The sequence below is a fragment of the Electrophorus electricus genome, chromosome 9 (genome assembly GCF_041902795.1).
Source record: "Electrophorus electricus isolate QZ-2024a chromosome 9, ASM4190279v1, whole genome shotgun sequence".
NCBI classification, from domain to species: Eukaryota; Metazoa; Chordata; class Actinopteri; order Gymnotiformes; family Gymnotidae; genus Electrophorus; species Electrophorus electricus.
In genome coordinates, this window is record NC_137505.1 from 14157385 (window position 1) to 14181273 (window position 23889).

General features: G+C 40.9%; 2 protein-coding genes across 2 annotated transcripts in view; both read right to left on the reverse strand.

Moving 5' to 3' along the window:
• Positions 1-3592: 3592 nt before the first annotated feature.
• LOC145659202 (homeodomain-interacting protein kinase 1-like) lies at positions 3593-10494 on the reverse strand. Its single transcript, XM_081720347.1, has 9 exons — positions 10377-10494; positions 7005-7420; positions 6301-6674; positions 5519-5642; positions 4966-5085; positions 4757-4843; positions 4275-4456; positions 3901-4131; positions 3593-3632 (listed from the first exon to the last, which is right to left on the reverse strand). Exons 1-9 carry the CDS (start codon positions 10492-10494, stop codon positions 3593-3595), a joined length of 1692 nt encoding a protein of 563 aa, XP_081576473.1.
• Positions 10495-10824: 330 nt separating this feature from the next.
• Positions 10825-23889, reverse strand: part of LOC145659203 (homeodomain-interacting protein kinase 2-like) — a 98666-nt gene continuing 85601 nt past the window's right edge. Inside the window, exon 11 of the mRNA XM_081720348.1 lies at positions 10825-10972. Within this exon, the coding sequence (XP_081576474.1) occupies positions 10825-10972 (148 nt within the window). The remainder of the gene's footprint in view (positions 10973-23889) is intronic.

Below are 23889 nucleotides of genomic sequence, written 5' to 3' on the forward strand. Positions count from 1 at the left end.
ATGCGTAAAAAGAGCAGCTGACCTGTTGCTTGCCATATGGGCTAGTTAGCTCACCTTCATGTGTACTGCTAACCTGACTGGTTACTTATCTTAGTTTGCCTTCTCCAACAGTCACCATTACGTGGGGTCAGATATTTGTTAGCTAATAAGTTACTTCCATATACCCACCAACACATTCTACAGGTCAACACATTCCTGCTGCCCCTTTTGTGTATGTGTCATGACTGTTTACTTAATGATGTTTAAGTTGTTTGTGACCTAATTATTAACCACTAATAAAATCAGTTTAAACCATTCATAAACTTTTTGTATTCAATGCAGTAAGATTTAGCCTTTTGAACTAATGGTTTAGGGATATGCATACCCAGCTGCATGCCTGTTGAAATTTGCCTGTAAAGGTGTGCTGCCATTCTGATTGCTTTCTTGCCTGTTTTCTGTCCTCCATGAGTGTTGGTCTGCATACTGACAGTCTTTCTGAACTGACTGCCATTCACATGTATAACTGTCTGCCTTCTGATCCTCAAGCCTGCCTGCTTACATGTTAGATTGCTGTCTGTCCACCAAACTGTAAAAATGATTTATGCTTTTGACTTCATATCGCCTTTTCAGAACAAAGTATTCCAGGAGAGTCCTAAGAAAACTTGGACCAGGACAAATGGAGAAAGCGTCTTTTTGGCAGGAAGATGTAAGGCCTTTGCACTACAATGTTAAAAAATCTTAGAATAACAATATTAATTTTAAATGATTCTTATTTATATAGCATATTCCTTATAGAACCCAAAATCTCAAGGTGCTTTACACTGAAATGAATGAACAGTATTCAGTAATAAAACATTGATCAAATAAAACAGTTAAAAGTCACAAAATATAAATATAGAAAATGAAATTAATTGAAACAGAATTTAAATTAAACCAGCTAAACAAGCTGAACAATTAGACCAAGCTAAACAAGGCACTCTTTAATCTGTATTAAACACCAATAGAGCTTGCACTCTAAATACTTTCTGGACTATTCCAAAGTATCGGAACGATGAAACATGAAACAGATGAAACATGTTTCATCAGCCTTGTTATTTTAAAAGATTAGGAAGTAATGTTAAAGGAATTAGTCTTATTTTCCTTATAATGTGCTAAAGTAGAATAAAATAATTTTGATTGTATTGTGCAATTAACAAAATACAACATGGACCAGAGCTCTATCAGAGATTCATCCATTAAATAGAGAATAAGAATAACAATCTATAAATTTAGACACAAGCTCTCTCAAAATAATTTGACCATGGATTTTAGTTCAGGCTGTTGATGTTTGAAGAATGACAAACGAACAACATTTCCTTATATATTTTTGTTGTTTCCATAGTAAAATTCCTTCACCTCCAAAAGTGCCACGGGCTTCTTCAGTATTTAAAAAGGTGAGTTTACAATGGCCAAATTTGTTATTTATCAGAAAATCGAATTGTTGCTAATAAGTGACATGTCAGCACAGTTGTTATGTTATCCTGATATTTAATGTCTTTTTATTCAACCTCCTCTATGGTTCTCAAAACAAGAGCAAGTCAAAAAGCACGAGACAAGACGAGAATAAACCTGTGAGGAATGACAGCAAAATACTCCTTGATAGAGCCAAACAAATCATCCCAGACTTGGACAAGCTGGATATTGCACCAATCTTGACCCATTTTGTGATGGATCTGACTCATGAGTATGCCATTTTTAAACCTTTTCTTCTTCTTTTTATCATTTTTATTTTTGGTATACATTTTAATGCATGAGATTTTGCTTTTATTCACATTCTTTTAGGCAGTGGAGATCTATCCGGAAAGCAATCCCTAGTCCAGTAAGTCATACTACATTGCTTAGACATCAACATATTTTAAATGGGATTCAAATTAATTGTAAATCAAACAACCAAAACCATTTTGGAGCCATTTTCAATGTTCGCCTTTCTATGTTATCTCTCCTTTCTTTCACAGGAGACAAAGGTCATGATCTCTCATATGAGTTCATTCATTGCGGACATTGTCACTGAAGTAACTGTGATGGGTCTTCTTTCATCTCTGGAAGAAATGTTAGATGTTGATGTAAGATCAGTGTTGCTTTCAGATTCCAAGAAGGAAACTGCAGATTTGCTGAATGCTTTCCGTACCAGATATTGTGAGATACATCATTCAGCTTCAGTCCACGTGAAGGAGGGGACAGCTCATATAGACTCTCTAAGCAGAGATGTTAGGACTGCAGTTATTGATACACATCACAGTTGCCTGGATGACCATGGGAGTTCCCAAATTTTGATGAAATTCCACTCTACTATGGAAGATACAAATTCAGAAGCAATGAGTGAGGTTCTGATAGGAGATACTGAGAGTTTGACATCGTTATCCTCAGATGTCCAAGACGATGGTACATCTAGACCTATAAGTACCATTCCTATAGCTGGCTCTCCGGTTTTGGATATGCTTCAGCGCTTTGATGATGAGATGGAGGAATTTGCTGAACTGTTGCAAGACATCAATCGCCGCATAAAAGGAAGGACGCAGTTTTTGTGCCGTCATTTAATAAATCCTGACCTTGAAGGGGTCTCATCTTGTGAGCTCTGTGGTATGGTCATGCAAATCTTCCTAGAGCAGGATGACTTGAAAGCATCACAGGCATCATCAGAGCTACGCATAGATAGTATGAACACCTCCTCTGACGTCATGGCAAGCCAAGTTATGGAGATGGTTGTCCCACCCTCTATGGGATGGATCTTTTCACATCCAGAATGAAATGTTACCACTCCAAAATCTATTTTTCTCTGTGTTTTGTCTGAAGGATTTTAAGGGGGCATTTTGGGGTCAAGTTGTAAGTAGCACTGCCTTTTCACAGATCTTTCAATAAGCTAATGCTTTTACCCATAAAGCATGTTTTCAAGCACTGTCATGTGTCTTCTGAGTCAAACATGATCTTTTGTAAACAAATTAACTTGGTTAATGATAAATGATAAATAAATGATTGACATTTCTCATAAGAGGCTCATTCCACAGAAGTAGTTCTAAGTGTGACAGAGTAATGTCCTGACACACAAAACCACTGCTGTGGAATCAGACCTCTTTTTAGAGGTTTTTCTTATACATCTAGACCTAGACCTTTATACTCCACCTGGGTCTTATAGGAGGACAATGCGGCACTGTATGCTGCACCATGGCAGGTATCCCCAGGGATAACCGACCGGTCATCCTCACCTACCATGACATCGGAATGAACCGTAAGACTCTGATACTGTGGCTTGTGGTACGTAGCTGATTGCTCTAAGGTCTAAAACATTTGTTGTGTTGTAATGACCCTGGCATGCATGTCTGAGGACAAAACTTGCTTCGACATTCTGTTCTATGATGAAGACATGCAGGAAATCATGCGACACTTTGCCGTGTGTCAGGTCAACGCTCCTGGGCAACATGACGGTGCCAGCATCTTCCCTCCTGGTTGAGCGTGAGTGCACCATATGCCACAATGTTCTTTCAGGGGCTGAAAGATATTCCAAGGTTAAATCTAATCTAAAATGTGACCTTCAGCTACCCCATACAATTTTTCAAGAATGTATATTTATCAGAACCTACTCCATAGCCCTCCGTCTGCCCTCAGACCACTCCTTGCTGGTACAATGATCAAACAAGGATTACTCCTTAGTGAAATTCTTGCTTCGTAACAAAGTGTTGATATCTGCAGCATAATCCTGATCATTACACTGAGCAAGCTAGCTAGCCATCCAGCACTTGTTACTACAGTTGTACCCACTATGCAGACCCACACACTAGACCAGTAGGTCTCGAGTCCAGTTCTAGGGTTCCCTTGCACTGAATTAGTGTGGAGTTTTAGCGCTAATGCCAACCATTAAAAAGTGCAATAAGAAGCAGGGAGTACCTAGCCCGGCTCTCTGCTTGGCGATCTTTTGACCTCTTGAACCCGCCCTGCTGTGCCGGTTGTCCCACCTGGCTGTGCTGGGCGAGCCAGCTGCTGAAGGTGTCATTGAGGTTGGCAGCTGTGCTGGCCCCGCCCCCCGCCCCACCCCCACTGCCAAACAGGCTCTTGCTGCCATCACACCCTGTGCACTGCCGATTGCAGATCTCCATTTTCTGGAAGCAAGATTTCACACTGCAGCGAGAGAGAGAGAGAAAGAGAGACACGGGCGGGGGGCAAGTTACAGTACTACCATTTGGATTTGTAAATTAAGATGGTGTTCCTTAATTTTTTTTAAAAACTGTGACATGTAGATTGGAAGGCCTGGAACAACTCACTGGGCACTTTGAGGGAACTGGAGGAGGTGGCTCATGGTGACAAACGGGTGCTTCAGGGCCTTCATCGGCGTGATCCGTTTGTCAGCGTCCAGCGTGAGCATCTTGTTCAGCAGGTCGATGAACTCCCGCCGGTCTGCCTTCTCCGCCGAGACGTCTGCGCCTTCCAGACTGGTCGTATTGACCTGCGCGAGAGACCCAGGGGTGAGTCATATTAAACACCAGCAGAGGGCACCGATCCACCTAAGACGCAGCAAGTTCTGCAGCAAGTTACTATGCATTGCTCTGCCTTTCGTAGACGCCGTTCTCCAGAGCGATTCATGTGCGTTCCTCATTATAACGGCACGAACGCTCGACCTTTGAGCTAGCACCTTGCTCAACCTGCTCTACAACGTGAGCCGTGGAAGCTGTTTCTCACGTTCTTCAAATTCACATCACAACAGTAAAGCAATGCGTACAGTTATGTGCACAAAAGCCAAAATAACCTGCATCATGTCGTCAAGACAGGTGAAAATGTACTTCCGTGTCTCTTTGGACTTGATGCCATGCTCTGCCTCATGCTCTGAAGGCGTCTGGAGAAAGGAAAGAAAAAAAAAATCAACCATTCAGCTCCACCATAAAGTTACATGACATCATTAAGTTACATCCCTTATGAAACAAACACATGGTATTTGGCATTTAAAGACTGGCAAACCTTGAGTCTCCACAGGGGGCAGCTGGAGTCAGGGCTCCTGTGGAAATAATAGTTGCTCTTGGTCCCTGCGCTCAGCAGGTACTCTGCTGGTAGGCCCTGCGTCTGGGAGATGTAACGGATCTGCAGAGACACCACACGGCAAGAGGATTACGACTTTATTTTGTGTTCATCCTTCCATTTTCAAAATGCATGTATAAAAAAAAGAAAAAGAAAAGAAAAACAGGCCATAGAAACTCTTATTATTTATATTATTCCTAAAAATAAGCTAGCCAAAGCAGTAGCTAAAAGCTCAAACCATACATTCACTCTCTTCCTTGCTAGCCATTATGGACTCCCTAACAAACTGCATAGTTAGAAGAACGGCCATTTCCATTAGCAACACTACGCCACTCTTTTCACAAACAAGATTTACGTCTTCATCACACAGTGAGAAAAGTGTGAAAAGAAAGTGAAAGAACCGACCCCAAATCAGCGAAATTCTACAGAGCTCCGTGAATCCAAGCCCAAGATGCGTGAAAAAGACTAGGCACAGCTCAAAGGCCCGTGTGCTTACCTGATCATATTCAGAGGCTCCCGGATACAGGGGGGAGCCCAGAAACAGCTCGGCGATGACACAGCCCAGCGACCACATATCCACGACCTCGCAGAAAGGGAGACCCAGGATGATCTCAGGTGACCTAGACCAAAAACACAGATATCGCCATCATGAAATCAGTCTCGGCTGATTCCGTAGTTTGTGGTGATTCAGCGGCAATTGCTTTAACACAAACGGTGCTGAATTCATTCATGAAAATGTAAAAGGTTTAAATAGTATTTTGTTGATGAGTCCAGGTTTTTTTTCCCCCCTACACACCACTTTACATTACACACCCACTATTCTAACATGGAACTATATGCAAAAATGCACTGACACTACAATGATGTTCTGTTTTCCATTAAGTAAATACAGAGTATCAATGCAGTTAAACACTGTTACTCAGTAAACAACACGGTTAATTAACGGTATAGCTACAATGCAACAGCAGTTTTGTACAGACATGACCAATACTAATATTACCAAAGCCTGCAACTCGGAGCATCCTAACTAATCTCAGACATTGAAGAGGGTTCATCAGGTATTTTGCTAAATAACAGCACTCACATGAATCACTAAAATTAAACCACTTATAAATCAAATATGAATCAGTCGTGCTCCAGTTAACTGTAATGCTTATCACGATTTTAATGTGTAGCAGGGTCATCGCAACTGCCAAAATGTGCAGCTCTACTCTAAAGCACACTCGAGTGCAACAAGTGCACACTTATTTCTAACACGCCTCAGCACGTGTCCCTCACCGGTAGTATCTGGTCTGCAGGTAGCTGGAGCACACGGCCTCGGAGACGTGGCTAGCCGAGCCGAAGTCGATGACTTTGACCCTGTACGGCTGCCTGACGGGGTCCACCAGCATGATGTTTTCAGGCTTGAGGTCGGTGTGGATCAGGCCCAGGCTCTTCAGCTTCATGAGCGCCGTGGCGACCTGCTGCAGCACGGGCCGGACGCACTTCAACAGAAGCGGGCTGAACATGCTGTCCTTCAGGAAGTCGTAGAGGCTCTGCCCCAGCATCTCGAACACCAGGCACATGTGCTTCTTGTGCTGGAAGCACTCATACGCACGCACGAAGTTGAACTCGTCTGCGTTCTCCCTGCTCAGCCGTCTCAGGATGCTCACCTGAGGAGGAGCAAATGAGGAAAGACAGATTTAATTTTTCTGCACTTTTTTTTTTAATACACATCCAAACAGGTATGGCTTATGCAATTGTAGCTAAGCCTTCTTTTTATAGTAAGCTTCAAGCTGTCGATGTGTTATCTGAACTAGTTCCTACTGATGCTTTGAAAATTAGAACTAGTGTGCTGATACCAAACACAAGTGTTTTTGTGCTACCCTGGCTGTATACAGATTCCACAGAGTGAGTTAGCACATCTGATACCAACAAACAGAATCGGGGCTACAGCTGATTCCATATCAAAAGCTCTAAAAAAGCAGGCAAAACTTTCCCACCTCGATCTGACCCTGTCGAGCAAAGAATGGATGGTTTTTCAGGATCTTGATGGCAACCATTTCATTGGTGTCCTTCTTGGAGCATTTGGCCACATGGCCAAAACTTCCACAACCAAGGAAGTGCAGCACCTCGTAGCTGTTGGAGGCAGAGCAGAGGATCTCATTCTGCACCAGCTGGTATTTACAATCACCTATCGATTTACTGCTATCTGCGGTACAACCGGAGTACGCAATGGACTGGGTGGAAGAGGTGGTTGTTCCGCTCCTGGCCACGCGCTTGGACAACGAAGGGGTGTAGAGATCCTCCAGGATCTGTACGCTGTCGCTGCTGTGTTCCCCTTCTCTCTTCCTCTTCAGGCTGCATCGCTTCTGACGGGCGTCTTCTCCCCGCTGGCTGGACGACGACGCAGCCTTGTCTGAGGCTCCAGAGGGGGAAAAGACCAGGGCAGGTAAGCCATCGGTTGAACTGAACCCTGGATCCGAGGGCCAGGGCGTCCCCGGCCGAATCCGAGGACCAGGACTCCGCAGGTAGTAATTGCTCTCGAATTTTACTTTCTTGGCGATCCCACTGGAGGAATCTGAAGGGGAAGAGAATATTCCTTTAGGGAAAGATGAAAACAGGGCCACTAACCAAAGGAATGCTATGCAGATCTAGTTAGGGGCTATATTCAAAATTAAAACTAAAACAGCAGATTTAAAAAAAAACAACAACAACAACAAAACACGATCTATGATTTAGCTAACGCTAGCTAGCTAACGCTAACGCTAACCGCTAGTTAACTTCATAACTTACCCTCAGTGTTGATTATTTTCCCACCTTTAACCTTACGGAAAGAAGGCTCAAGAAAACCGAACGGATATAATTCATGATCATCCATGTTGTTCTGTGGTTCTTAATTTAAAGAATTGAAATTATTAGCACGCTATATCGACCGGAGTGAGAAGATTTCCACCAAATATCAATTCGCTACTCTACGGACTCTTCGTTCCATGGCAACAAGGTGACATGGACAGGTGTAACGTCATAAAATGGAATTTCAAGTGCACGTATTGAACCTCGCCAGTAGACAAGATAAAAGCTCACATTTATTTTACTCTTTGTCCAGACATAATCAAAACTAGTGTCTGCTTGTCCGCCTGCTGCACCTACGGGCCCAAACTGGCAGACTCATATAAATCACTTGATAGCATCGAATATTAAGTACTACATTTATCAACATAACATTTCTTAGGACTAATACATGTACCTGCTTACCGATTTCAGCCGTCTACATGCATCCGTTCTCCAGAATCCCACGCTAAATATTTCGTGCTTTTCTGGTAAATTTCCACAACAATCGTGCCTGTCATTTTAAATGGCATTTTAAAACATGCTTCCAGTATAAGATAACTTCAGATTTTGTCAAAGAAAATTCAATTACATAAAAAGTGGGGTGGGTGACTATTATTTACTTCATATGTTTCCTGGGCAAGTGGCGTGAAAGGCAGCTGTTTCAACAAATGGAGGAGGTGTAGATGAAAACGTAGACCCTTCACTTGTCTTATTTAGTTCTCCTTTTAACCGTTTAAAGGTCCGCGTGCTGTCAATCAGCTTCCCATTTATTATAAGAATGATTTGAACGCCAATACTTTTGGACATCATGGAAAGGAAGAGGCTTATTTGAGCTGAAGTTTATGTGGAGTTGTTTGGGAGCTTCTAGCATGGACTAGCTACAATGTATAAAGTATACTATTTCTTTACAGTATTATGGTATAGATTCTGTGGATTCCATATATACATTAAATGTAAAATGTTGCCCAGTTATGTCAGAAATAGCAAACAAAAACCACAGGCTCCAAGTTACTGAAAGAGAAGTATTAAATGAGGTCCTGGTAGAGCATACGTGCAGGTTTGTCAGACATGTTCATGAGCAGTTTAACTGAAGCAAAATCCTCATCACACACCCAAGGAGTCAAAGCCTGCAAAATCCCCAAGTAGCAAGACTGCATCCAGGTAGCACTTGCTGATGGAAAGCAAAAAATAGTGCTGTATCCTGCTCTGTGCCTCATCCACTGTACCAGTCTCTTAGTATTGGACTTAGTGTGGTTAATCAATCTTTGACTGTGCTGATTACATTTATGTCATTTAGCTGACACTTTTATTCAAAGCGACAATTATGACTGAGTACGATTTGAGCAATTGAGGGTTAAGGGTTTTGCGCGGGGGCCCAACAGTGGCAACGTGGCAGTGAACCAGCAATCTTCCGAGAACAAGTCAAGTACCTTAACCGTTGAACTACCACTGCCTGTGTTTATATATTGTACTATTTAAAGATTTTGCAGTTACTTGGATTTTGTCAATATAGCAACATGCCCTCAGTCCAGCAGAACAGGAAATCTGAAACCTGATAAATTACCTGTTTCAATTTTTGTTTTCTATTTTAAACACACACAATCCCAAAAAGATTTCTCTGTAGTAATACAGTTCACTACTATAGTTATAGAATTAGCTCCAATTACCCCACAATATCCCTTTAAATTAAGCCAAAATTCAAAGTCTGAGGTGAAGATCCTATAAAGGTTACATAAGAGCTTGATGTTACATGTGTTTTGAACAAATACTGCCACTAAGTGCCAAAGAACTATTTTTTATAGTTACACCTCCCATGGAATTCAAAATACAACAATCAACTTGTTAAACACATTAATCACACATTGCATTTGAGATACATTTAATACAGTTTGTTAGTCTGTTTGTAAAAAACACTATTTTTTTTTAAAAATGAAGGCATTAAAACAAACAATAAGCCCAGAAACTACAATAATCAAGTTCAATAATCGAGCTGATGTTCAATGTCCGAATCCCTCATGTCTCTCCGTGTTCCTCTTCCTCTCACAGGTAAGGATACAGGCTTTCCTCTGGCCGAGCGAGTAGGCCACGGGCCAATGGTAGGGCTGGTCAGGGAGCTGGTGACGAAGGGAGCTGCTTCCTGATCTATCGTGGGATGACATCACAGACTGCTGGACCTGTAGGAGGAGCCAAAAAAAAAAAAGGGCACCAAGATATCGATAGGTATGTCAATATTCCCAGGCCCCAGCTAAACTACTGCCCAACATTGGAAACCTATTATAGCGTGTAATTATTATGAACCTATTATAGCGTCTAGATTCCACTATTACTGCCTCGTAGTAGCAGGGCTCTGCTGTACTATAAATGTGTTTCTGTCTTCTACTAAAAGTCTCTTTTGGCAGTGTAATTTATTTTGGTCAAATGGCTGCATGACCGTTTTCAAAACAAATTTATAGAGGTGTTGGTGAGGTGATCCTTCCTGAGTTCCCCGGCCAGCAGAGCATGAATGACCTGAGTGGGCGAGCAGCTCTGCACCATGGCACCGAGCGCAAGGTCCTTGTCCTCCCTGATGAAGAGGTTGCTTTCGCCCGCCTTGTGCGGCAGCATGCAGGCAACCAACTCCGCCTTGGCGTCCATGGCCCTCCACAGGTCGGTGGACATGTGCGCCAGTGTTGTCATGGAAGCACGCGACACCATGGAGCTCAGATTCTTCAACTGAGACAGTGGACATGGGGCTCAGGTGTTCAGGCACTCCATGGGGATGTGCCTGTTTAAACACGCCGATCGGACTCATCCGATATGTGGCAGATTTACTTGGTGTGTCAGAGAAGGAAAAGCATCAGTTTGTACTACCTACCATGTTTAAGGACAAGATATTCCTCGCTAGAACATTCCAAATTGACTCTTCATCAGGTTAGAACCATTTTGGTCACAAAACAGAGCAATTCCAGCTCGGACAGCAAAATGCGAAGATCCTTTTTGGGCCATTGTTTATATGATTTGATTAGAGAATCTTTTGTCGCTGAGAGGGCCCCTCTGGACCACAGTCAGGCACACATCGTGGAGCTTGGGAAGCAGGATGTCGGTGTGGTTCTGGGCCAGAGACTGCACCAGAGTCAAGCTCCCCTTCTTCTTCTCCCTAAAACAGCGTTAGAACACGGTGTACATACCTGGTGTTATGATATCGGTAATGCTAAACAGGTTTCATTAATAAAATCAACTTTTAAAAACACAGAAACAAATGTATTCGCTGTCAGGGTGACCCTCACTAATTTTTATATTTATTTTTCCAAAGCATGCCATTTGTGTATTTTTAGGTATGCGCTGTAATTATAGCTCTTTGCCACCTGCCTGAAGTGGGGCCGCTCTTCTCTGACAGCAGCCTGTGGGCCGCGGATCCTTCACTCTCTCTGGGGCTCATCCAGTGGTGGGAAATGGCTCACAGAGGAAGCATCTGCCTCAGAGTGGGAGCTACTCTGGCTTTTCCTCAGGGGATCAAATCAAAAATCAAAATCAAAAGTTATTTATATAGCGCTTTTTAGAACAGATGTCACAAAGCACCTTTACAAATGTCCAAGTCCAAGCCACCAGTGAGCAAGCCAAGGCTGACAGTGGCAAGAAAAAACCCCACTAGAGCATGAGGAAGAAACCTTGAGAGGAACTAAAACTAAACGGTGGGCCCATCCTCCTCTGGCCGACAACAGTCACCACAATAATAACAATTACCGAGAAAAATATAATTATAAAATGAAAAAACAAGTAAAGTGTCTTGGTACAGGTAAAGAACCTGCACCTTTCGATCTAAGCAGACATGGTGGTTTATAATGAACTAAGAGTTCTCTAAGGAACTGTGGGGCAAGACCATTCAATGCTTTGTAGGTAATTAGAAGTATTTTATAATCAATATGAAATTTTATTGGGAGCCAATGTAAAGTATCTTAGATAGCCGTGATGGATTCAGATTTTGTCGTTCTAATGAGCACTCTGCCTGCTGCATTTTGAACTAGCTGGAGCTTGTTTAACCACTTAGTAGTACAGCCTAATAGTAGGGCATTACAATAGTCCAATCTTGAAGTAATAAATGCATGGACTAGCTTTTCTGCATCATGTGAGGAGAGCATGTTTCTAATATTAGAAATGTTCCTAAGGTGGAGAAAGGCCTTCCTAGAAATATTATTTACATGAGCTTCGAACGAGAGACTGGGATCCATGATACCGCCAAGATCTTTATCTGTGAGGGAAGATGTGACTGTGATTTCATTGAGGTTCTTTGAGTAATTAGAGGATCTAGCTGTCTCTGTGTCTAATAGAAGCACCTCTGTTTTGTCAGGATTAAGTGAGAGAAAGTTTCTCAACATCCTTTATGCATTCGGTTCTGATTCAGATATGCGCTTAGCTGCTGAACTACAGCTTTTTCTAGGATCTTGGAAATAAATGGTAGGTTTGAGATCGGTCTGTAGTTTGACAGCTGACATGGGTTGAGGTTAGATTTTTTGAGAAGTGGTCTGATTACTGCAAATTTGAATGATTTAGTAACGTAGCCAATATTTAAGGATTAGTTTATTAAATTTAGTAAAGGTTCAATTACTTCAGGTAGAATTTCTTTAAGAAAGTGTGTGGGCAGTGAATCTAGTAAGCACTGGAGGACTTTGAGCGCAACATCAGATATGCAATTTCTGGCTCTTGGATAGGTGTAAAAGATTCAAAAGTCATTTTTGGCTTGGTTGTTCTTGGTTGTACCTAAGTAGTTGCCCGATGTCATATTAATGCTCTTAACGTTATCTCTAATGTGCTTTATTTTCTCATTGTAGAAATTCATGAACTCTTTACTACTATGGTGGTGATGTAATCTGAGCATTGGTGTCAATCTTATTCTTAGTTAGATGGGCAATTGTACTAAAAAGAAATCTAGGATTATTTTTTTCTTTTTCTATTAGGTTTGAGAGATAAGCTGTTCGAGCGGTAATAAGTGCTTTTCTAAACTTGAGAAGGTTCTCCTTCCATGCAAGCCGGAAGACTACAAGCTTAGTGTGGCGCCATTTACGTTCAATTTTTTATTTAAAATGTGAGTGTTTTGATTTAAATTGCAAATGTGGTCATTATACCAAGGTACCAATTTTTTGTCCCTAATTTTTTTATTCTTAAGTGGGGCAACATCATTAAGTGTGCAGCAGAATACTGATTCTAAGCATTCAGTTATTTGATGAAGTTCTGTGGCGTTTGAGGGCATCCTAGTCACAAATAGTATGTCTGGGAGACTGCCAATGTCATGTTATGGCCCCACCCCCTCCTCAAACGTCTTGGTTTGTGTGTTCATCCGTGTTGCCATGTCCTCTCGTGTTGTCCACCTGTTCTGCATTATGTGTAATCGTCTTTAATGTATATACATCCCCTGTGTCGTAGTGTGTTTGTTGATGTTTAAGGTGTACAGAGCATGTGGGTTGTTTTATGTATCATTCGTGTGAATAACTATCTTAGAAAACCCATGCTTGCCTAAAACCTTAACACTACCTGCAACATCCGGCGCCCTGGCACCTGCTATACAGCTAACTGTTGCTGCTGGTCTCCCTAAAGGCCTGCTAATTTCACGTGTCGCAAAATAAAGTCCCCTATAACCAGAGCACTTCTAGCGCTTGAGTCTTCTCCGTCAGACTAGCAATTCAACTACACTTCTCACAGATAAAACTATCGCTAACGACGAAGAATAAACATGTTGCAAAAAGCAAAATGTTAACGTTACTTACGTTTCTGGTAGTTCCTTAGATGTAGTTTGTGATGATAAAGTAGTTTTCGATGGAAGTTGCCACCATACCTGGTATGGTATTAATCCACAAACTAGCACATCAAATCGAATTATTTGGCCAGTACAGGGTTATGCAATATTCCCTCAACTCAGAAAAATGCAACAGCTTGAATTCCTTAACTGATTAATAATTTAAAAAAATATTTCCTGACTATTAAAATATAGTTTACCCATTAGAAAGATTAAACATCCAGTGTGTGTATCCTGGCATGTTAATGTAAATGGAAGCTCCGACTGGAATACGTTTAAGCGGTCTCGGGCGCCATCTGGTGGCGACTTGGAGTCTTTATCACGCTCTCATTTCTTTTATATGGCGGGACAAGTGTTTTGTTATCCTACCTAAAGAGCAGTCCTACCTAGATTTAATGCACTTATGTACATTAGTATTAGTCCAGGCTTCTGGTGTTTATTTTGGATGTATATATTATAATTAGGCTACTGTGGACATTTTCTATTTTGTAAAGCTACAGCACCTGTACTTCACACACGTGTAATAATCGGATCTAGAAAGTTGCCAGCCCTATTAAAATATTAGGTTTATAGTATAATAGTTGAATTAAACAGACAAAGCATTAATCACAATCATTTGCATGATGATTAATCTTGAACCAAAAATCTCACCGGGTGCTGTAGTTCTCTTTCCAGACACACACCCAATAAAACTGTGCTTGATCATTTCTTGTTGATAGCCACTGATTATAGGATCAATAGAATAGTACAACCAAATAACCTTTAATGTTTTGCTTTACTGTAATACAATTTAGAATTGCGATGTTACCCTTTTAAGAAGAACTGAACACACTGTGATAAGAGCAGAGTATATATGTGTCCTAAATCTACAGGATGACGGGGAAAAGTGAGGCATGTTCTAAGGGTCTATGTAGAAAGGAAAGAAACAAGGTTAGTAAAGATTAGATGTTCTCTGCATGAACGAGCCACTAGCTGTTCCCGTGCCCGTCATGAGCCACTGCTGTCCTTAAAGAGAGACAGGGAGAGAGAGAAACAGAAAGGGAGCGGTAAAGGAGACAAGAAGAGGGAGCGGATGACCTCGGGCGACCAGCTCGCGGTCAAACCGCCATGTCATGGCTGATAGGCAGAGACCTTGCGTTGGGTGCCTGAAGACAGAAAGGCTCCAGTATCTAACACGCCCCTCTTTGATTCCAAAGGAATCACATATCAGTATATAGACCTTTCTCATACGCAGGCACCAAGGCAACATTAGCATGATTAATCACGGAGGTAGAAATGAGAGTTATGAAAGAAGACAGGAGTGACAATAAACAGGGTCCACAAACAAGAATCAACACAATAATCAGGAGTACGGGAAAACATATGTTTATGAGCCAAGATCCCCAAGGGCCGACAAGCTCAGTTAACCAACTGAACCAAGAATCATCGGCGGGTGGAGGCTCAGCAATAGCGGTCTTCATGTGCAAAATGATGTCAGTAATGCTGTTATAGTAACTAGGGATGTCAAAGCAACACGTTTCATTAATGACCTTGCAGATGCCTCCCTCCTTTGCCAAGAGGAGATCTAGGGCTAGGCGGTTCTGCATGACAGCGGTACGGATCTTATTTACCTTATCATTGAGTAATGCCATGGCGTTTTCACTCCTATTGGCTAAATTAAGTACCCGCCATGCCAAACCATTAATTTTATTAAGGGCTGCAGTAGTTCCTCCTCCCAGGAACAAACTCCCACCCGCGTTCATTCCAGGATTAGTCCATGGGTTGGCCAGTACATACCCACCATACCTATTAGGGGTGCCATTAATTACAGACCTTTTAGCTCTGTCAGATGTCAACTGCAAACATGTATATATGACCAGAGATGGGATAGTTAATGCTGGGGTACAACATCCTTTCCAGGGAAATTGATGACGGGTATGACTAACAATCAAAGTGGGTAGGCTGGAGTATTCCATCCTACCGCATACCCACATGATAGCTGCAGATATGCCAGTGCCCAGGATCGCAGGGCAAAGAGACGGTGTGCCTGTTATATTATTTATTGTGCATCTGCCCAGTCCCGTGCCTAATGTCCATACCTCATTTATACACAGCGTGTGACCAAAAAATGGACAATCAGGCAAGCCTGCAGAACATAGACAGGTGCTACCTTTCACAGGTAATACTGCTAGGGTCATATTTCTGAAATGGGGGTAATACCATTTACAACTGCCAATGTCACAGTCTGTCCTGTGGTTTGGCCATGAACGACCAAACAAGGCCCATGCGGGGAGATTACCACTGGCAGCTGCTGCCTTAGATACATTTCGTATAAACCGTACTCCCATATTGATCTGACAGTCGGATGAATTATGATTAAGTGCTGCTGCCATAACATCATCTACCAGGACTGGTACCCAGGGTGTATGGAATGCTTGACAAACCAAACAGTCCTTCCCTGGCTCCACCTCTCCTACCGCTACCAGGGAGACCACACAAGCTAATTTACCATTACACTGTTGTTGATGACTCTGAAAGCCCACTATCCCCCATTTTGTACTTTTTGAGACTGAAAATAATGCCAATATAATCAAATGAATGGGGCCCATTATTCCTATAGTAAGGTTTTGCAAGAACCTTTCAGGAAAGGACCAAAGAGTCAGCAAAAGGATGTTAATAGGCAGAAAGGATATCTATCAAGTTATAATACCAATGCTAAAGTGTATTGACATACAGGGCCAAGGAGTACTTCCTTGGTGTGTGGTGCAGCCAAGGGCCAGTCCCTCAGCATGAAATCATATAACAAATTTTGTACTATATGTGAATGTGTTTAGGTGCATTTTGCTTGTCGGACGCGTCAGCTACTGGTGATTTCTTCAGCCGGCTGGTGTGTATCCACTGTGCTGATCCCGATGTTAGCACAGCGGTTCGGGTCACTGCGATCACGGTTGTTGGGGGTCCATACGCAGCTTTACCAGCTTTCCAAGGGTTCAGTGATTTGACCAAAACAGTGTCACCTAGAATAAATGCATGAGTAGGCTTGTCTGCGGGAAGAGGGAGAGAGCAAGCGACATTACCATGCACACTGTTCAATTTCTCAATCAACATTTGGGTGTAGTCCACCAAGATCACGTCCATGTCACCTGAATGAGAAACACCTGGGTTACATCTGACCCATGGAATGGTAAATGGTCTACCAAAAGTTACATCAAACGGTGACAATTTATTGGTGGCACTGGGCGTCATTCTGATCTCACATAACACCGCTGGCAGTAGATGTATCCGCTTCTTTCCTGTTTCCATCATAGCCTTTGTTAACCTTTCTTTCAAGGTATGTTTCATTCTCTCAACAATGCCAGATGACTGAGGATGATAAGGGATGTGAAATTTCCAGTCAATAGTTAGGTAGGTGCATAGTTTCTGAGTTACCTTGGAAATGAAACAGGGTCCCTAACCTGAATCTATTACCCAAGGCACACAGTACCTCCGTATTATCTCCTTGGCTAGGATTTTAACCTAAGAACAAGGAAATGCCTCAGTCCACTTGGAAAACCTGTCTACAATCACCAGCAGGTACTTCAACTGACTACAAGGTGGCATGTGCGTAGTCTATCTGTAGATACTGAAAGGGATATTCAGGAGCCGGCAAGGCATCATGTTTGGTTTGTGTTTTACCCTGGAGGCTTCTAGCACAGGTTAAAACACAAGCCAAACATGATCTAATGGCAAATGTACAATTTTGCAAAAGGTGCGGTATCAGAATTCTGTCTTGTATGTGAGATTTGTTTATAGATCTGGGAAATGTCAAAGTATATATATCCATACCATGCCTGTTCAAACACAGAAAATATGTGTAAATATAATAGATAAATGCATTTATTATAAGAATTTTAACAGAGTTCAGTACTTAGATTTTGCATTTCTGATGAGAGAATCATTATCAAATAAAACCAAGACGAACAGCTGGGAAAGAATCGTGAGGATCCCTGTTTTCTGTGCACACTGTTTGCACAGAGCAGTGCGAGCCACTGCAATCGAGACTGGTTCTCCTTCTCCAGAAAGTTGATTATTTCAATGATCAGCAGCATATCATTTTCTAATTTAAGGCATATGTTTTGAACAGTTTGCATACTTTTAAGGCATGCACACTGGATTTGAAAATTAAGTGAACTGGCTTTGATGTAGTGTGAATGAGAAATAAAATGGATCATTAAGAATACATTGGTCAAGGAATGTGCACTGATGGAACCCACAGTCCCTCGCTCACCCTTGGCCAAAACGAGTCGAGGAAGAGCAAACCCATTCCTGGTTCGGTACGTCCACTTAACAGATAATTTAGTGGTTTTACTTTTTGGCTACTCTACCCACCTCTGTCTGTATTGCAGTTTGGGTTGTTTGTCTGTCTAAATGTCCGCTTAGCTACTATAGCTGGAGCTTTTCTAATTTTATGATAAACGGTCTGTCTGCTGTAGTTTTATATAGTTATGGAATGCATTGACGTTCCACCTGTTTTCTCATACAAGGCTTTATGTCAAGCATAAGCGACTGCTTTTCATGCTATTTAGATTTTGCTATTTTAAAGGTACAAGACAAGTAATATAAGTGATTAAACCAAATTTCATCACCATACCCGCCCTTTCTCGTCTGCCCACAATTGGTGACGTATTTCGATGTGGTACGTCCACGCTGCAGGTGCGTATAACGTTCCTAAGTGCGGGCAGTTTGAGACGAACAGCTCTACTTAGCAGAGAAGAGTCGATCCACAGTAGCGCCCCTCTCTCTGCGTCTACCTCTGTTCACTCACTAGAGAGAATCTGCTAAATATAAACAATTGAATTTGATAATTTTGACCATTAACACTTTGTGCGCTGTGTGAGTGAAAACAATGTATTCTGTGCTTTCTAACTTTCACAGCAGTTGTCGGTTATGTGTTGATTTTGTCAGATGCCGTCACGGTTATAAAATCATTTTAGCGGTGCCGAGCCGCAGGTTGAATATTTGGAAATGACGTGGATAACACGTAAGCTACGTAACACGTAACACGTAAGCTGTTAATGGGTGCGTTTCAGTCCCTGTCATTTTCGTCCCGTTGTGGAAACCAATATATGTAAAAGAATTACCAAAAAAAAGGACTTATTGCTTGAAGCAGTGAAGCGGAGATGGGTTTTATGTTATGAGCAAATTTTTTGGCCCTTAACTCAAAAGAGAGTTCCATTTTTTGATGATAATTTATTGTAACACCATGAAAGGTAGCAGCGACCCTTTTGGTCAGCTGCAACATATAAAATCAAGACATAACCTGTGCATACATATGGGTGTGCTTTCTGTGCCTTCTTGTTATGAGTAAAGTAACCTAAATAGTAAAGAAAACAGGGCTCTCAGCAGACATTAGTGTTTTCTGGAAATTTGCTTGCTACCTTACAGCTTGTTTTCTTAGAAAGAAACATTTGACGGTGGAGTATCAGTTTTTGAAATATGGGTTACCTCTTGAAAAGTAGAGTTTTAAAGTACCTTGTTAATGGCTATAAATGAACAGTTTAAATGCATAAAAAGAGCAGCTGACGTGTTGCTTGCCATATGGGCTAGTTAGCTCACCTTCATATGTACCGCTAACCTGACTGGTTACTTATCTTAGTTTGCCTTCTCCAACAGTCACCATTACGTGGGGTCAGATATTTGTTAGCTAATAAGTTACTTCCATATACCCACCAACACATTCTACAGGTCGACACATTCCTGCTGCCCCTTTTGTGTATGTGTCATGACTGTTTACTTAATGATGTTTAAGTTGTTTGTGACCTAATTATTAACCACTAATAAAATCAGTTTAAACCATTCATAAACTTTTTGTATTCAATGCAGTAAGATTTAGCCTTTGGAACTAATGGTTTAGGGATATGCATACCCAGCTGCTTGCCTGTTGAAATTTGCCTGTAAAGGTGTGCTGCCATTCTGATTGCTTTCTTGCCTGTTTTCTGTCCTCCATGAGTGTTGGTCTGCATACTGACAGTCTTTCTGAACTGACTGCCATTCACATGTATAACTGTCTGCCTTCTGATCCTCAAGCCTGCCTGCTTACATGTTAGATTGCTGTCTGTCCACCAAACTGTAAAAATGATTTATGCTTTTGACTTCATATCGCCTTTTCAGAACAAAGTATTCCAGGAGAGTCCTAAGAAAACTTGGACCAGGACAAATGGAGAAACAGAAGCGTCTTTTTGGCAGGAAGATGTAAGGCCTTTGCACTACAATGTTAAAAAATCTTAGAATAACAATATTAATTTAAAATTATTCTTATTTATATAGCATATTCCTTATAGAACCCAAAATCTCAAGGTGCTTTACACTGCAATGAACGAACAGTATTCAGTAATAAAACATTGATCAAATAAAACAGTTAAAAGTCACAAAATATAAATGTAGAAAATGAAATTAATTGAAACAGAATTTAAATTAAACCGGCTAAACAAGCTGAACAATTAGATCAAGCTAAACAAGCCACTCTTTAATCTGTATTAAACACCAATAGAGCTTGCACTCTAAATACTTTCTGGACTATTCCAAAGTATCGGAACGATGAAACATGAAACAGATGAAACATGTTTCATCAGCCTTGTTATTTTAAAAGATTAGGAAGTAATGTTAAAGGAATTAGTCTTATTTTCCTTATAATGTGCTAAAGTAGAATAAAATAATTTTGATTGTATTGTGCAATTAACAAAATACAACATGGACCTGAGCTCTATGAGTGATTCATCCATTAAATAGAGAATAAGAATAACAATCTATAAACTTAGACACAAGCTCTCTCAAAATAATTTGATCATGGATTTTAGTTCAGGCTGTTGATGTTTGAAGAATAACAAACGAACAACATTTCCTTATATATTTTTGTTGTTTCCATAGTAAAATTCCTTCACCTCCAAAAGTGGCACGGGCTTCTTCAGTATTTAAAAAGGTGAGTTTAAAATGGCCAAATTTGTTTTTCATCAGAAAATCGAATTGTTGCTAATAAGTGAGATGTCAGCACAGTTGTTATGTTATCCTGATATTTAATTTCTTTTTATTCAACCTCTTCTATGGTTCTCAAAACAAGAGCAAGTCAAAAAGCACAAGACAAGACCAGAATAAACCTGTGAGGAATGACAGCAAAATGCTCCTTGATAGAGCCAAAAAAATCATCCCAGACTTGGAGAAGCTCGATATTGCACCAATCTTGACCCATTTTGTGATGGATCTGACTAATGAGTATGCCATTTTTAAACCTTTTCTTCTTCTTCTTCTTCTTCTTCTTCTTCTTCTTCTTCTGCTTTTTCAATTTATCATTTTTATTTTTGGTATACTGTTGAATGTATGAGATTTTTAGAATAAATATTAATTATAGTTCTAAAGAATGCTTTTATTCACATTCTTTTAGGCAGTGGACATCTATCCGGAAAGCAATCCCTAGTCCAGTAAGTCATACTACATTGCTTACACATCAACATATTTTAAATGGGATTCATATTAATTCTAAACCAAACAACCAAAACCATTTTGGAGCAATTTTCAATGTTCGCCTTTCTATGTTATCTCTCCTTTCTTTCACAGGAGACAAAGGTCATGATCTCTCATATGGGTTCATTCATTGCCGACATTGTCAGTGAAGTAACTGTGATGGGTCTTCTTTCATCTCTGGAAGAAATGTTAGATGTTGATCTAAGATCAGTGTTGCTTGCAAATTCCAAGAAGGAAACTGCAGATTTGCTGAATGCTTTCCGTACCAGATCTTGTGAGATAAATCATTCAGCTTCAGTCCACGTGAAGGAGGGGACAGCTCATATAGACTCTCTAAGCAGAGATGTTAGGACTGCAGTTATTGATACGCATCGCAGTTGCCTGGATGACCATGAGAGAGACCAAATTGTGATGAAATTCCACTCGACTATGGAAGATACAAATTCAGAAGCAATGAGTGAGCTTCTGATAGGAGATACTGAGAGTTTGACATCGTTATCCTCAGATGTCCATGACGATGGTACATCTAGACCTATAAGTACCATTCCTATAGCTGGCTCTCCGGTTTCGGATATGCTTCAGCGCTTTGATGATGAGATGGAGGAATTTGCTGAACTGTCGCAAGACATCAATCCCCGCATAAAAGGAAGGACACATTTTTTGTCCCGTCATTTAATAAATCCTGACGTTGAAGGGGTCTCATCTTGTGAGCTCTGTGGTATGGTCATGCCAATCTACCTAGAGCAGGATGACTTGAAATCATCACAGGCATCATCAGAGCTATGCACAGATAGTAGGAACACCTCCTCCGACGTCATGGCAAGCCAAGTTATGGAGTTGGTTGTCCCACCCTCTGTGAAGAAGGCTCAAGAGTCCCCCAGTGTACACAATGACTGGTCTTCCCTGTTCAGCATCGATATACATAGCTCTCCATCACTACAGTCTGAGATGTCTGCTAGGTCACCATGTACTGAGCCTGCTCTGGACAATCAGAGCAAAACCATGAAAGCCCAGAAGGGGAGATTGCATTTCCTATTCCCCTTCAGTAAGGTCTCAAAGAACTTAAAGGTAAAACATTTGACTTATTTCTTATTTAGATTTTGTTACATTATTAATTTTTAAAGTAGTGCATATTTGAATTTCCTTTCACACTGAATGTGTATATATCACTTTGCATAAATGACATAATTTGTTCTAAATTATATTCTGTTGCATTATTACTGGTTTGTATCTGTACTTTTAGTTATAAATTTACTTATGCTCTGATATTTTTCTACTAAATCATTGTTTTGTTTTTGTTAGAAACTCAAAAAGAAAAGCAAGGAGCACCCTAACACTGTGGCTGCTGCTGCAACTACAGGTAAGAGCTTATTGCTAGAAACACATATGACAATTTAGTTGTTAGACAGAATATCACAGTTATATCCATTTTTTAAAAATCAATAACTTTTTTGTCTTATGATAGGTAGTGAAGATGTTTCCCCCATCTCGTCACGTTTCACGAGGATGTTATCGTTCTTTACAAGGCAACGCTCAAATCATCAATAAAGCCTGAAACATCAATTTGCTGAAAATGTGCAAAAATGGCTGGTTTTTGATTACATTTACATTTACATTTACAGCATTTAGCAGATGCTCTTATCCAGAGCGTCTTACAAAAGTGAATTGTCCTTTACTCATAGAATATCTTAGTACAGTACAGTAGGTTAGAGTCCCACATACCAATGAACTAGAATACTGTAGAATACAGGGATCAATGCTGATACCTAGAAGTACAAAATACATAAGGTCAATCTTAAACAATGATAAGTGCAATAAACAATAAGTGCTAGAGTTTTTTAAACAACATAAACAATACCCTACAATAAGTACAAATTTAGTCAGTCAATATGGGAGCAATGTCAGTTGTCCTTTAACTAGTCTGCAAATAGATGGGTCTTCAGTCTGCATTTGAAGACTGCAAGGGACTCTGCTGACCGGACAGCAAGTGGGAGTTCATTTCACCATCTTGGAGCCAGGACAGAAAATAGTCTCGATGCTTGTCGTCAATGAGAACCGAAGCAAGGAATTTCAAGCCGTGCCGTACTTGAGGTTCAAAGTGCTCAAGCAACGGATCGGGCTTTGACCATTGACTTTATGTATGAAGGGGATTATCCATTTTTGGCTTTTGTAGGCAAGCATCAAGGTTTTAAATCTGATGTGTGCAGCTACTGGGAGCCAGTGAAGGGAGTGCAGCAGTGGAGTAACGTGTAAACTTCGGAAGATTGAAGACCAGTCGTGCTGCTGCATTCTGGACAAGTTGTAGAGGGCTGATGGCTCTTAGAGGAAGACCAGCAAGTAGCGAGTTGCAGTAGTCTAGCTTTGAGATCACAAAAGACTACACAAGCACCTGGGTAGCGTCCTGCGAGAGATAGGGCAGAATCTTTCATATGTTACAAAGGAGAAATCTGCAAGACCGTGTTAGATTAGAGAAGAATGTCAAAGGCTGCTGAAAGGACTAGAAGAATCAAAACAGATGACTGTTTGGCAGCTTTACCAGCATGACGTTTTTTCGTCACATGCTATGAGGGCCGTTTCTGTAGAATGTGCCGGTTTGTAGCCAGACCGATTGATCACTTTATGCAAGTGCATGTACAACCAATGTTTCAGGAACTTCTTACTTATTAGGTTTCATACCTCAAATGTTAATTAAAATGAAGATTTTGAGGAAAATAAGTTTAATATGTAACTTTTCTCCAAAATATACCCACCACTTTACTGGATATTATTGATCCTGATTTGTTCACAAACAGTAAATGTCATGCTTT

Bases quoted from the DNA above. Each gene is read 5' to 3' on its own strand.
- LOC145659202 (XM_081720347.1), bottom strand. From the start codon at position 10,494: ATGTCCACCGACCTGTGGAGGGCCATGGACGCCAAGGCGGAGTTGGTT. The intron at 5,643-6,300 runs GTGAGGGACACG...TTTTTGGTCTAG, and splicing joins CTGCAGACCAGATACTACCG to GTCACCTGAGATCATCCTGG. The intron at 4,457-4,756 runs GTTATTTTGGCT...TCTCTCGCGCAG, and splicing joins GTCTTGACGACATGATGCAG to GTCAATACGACCAGTCTGGA.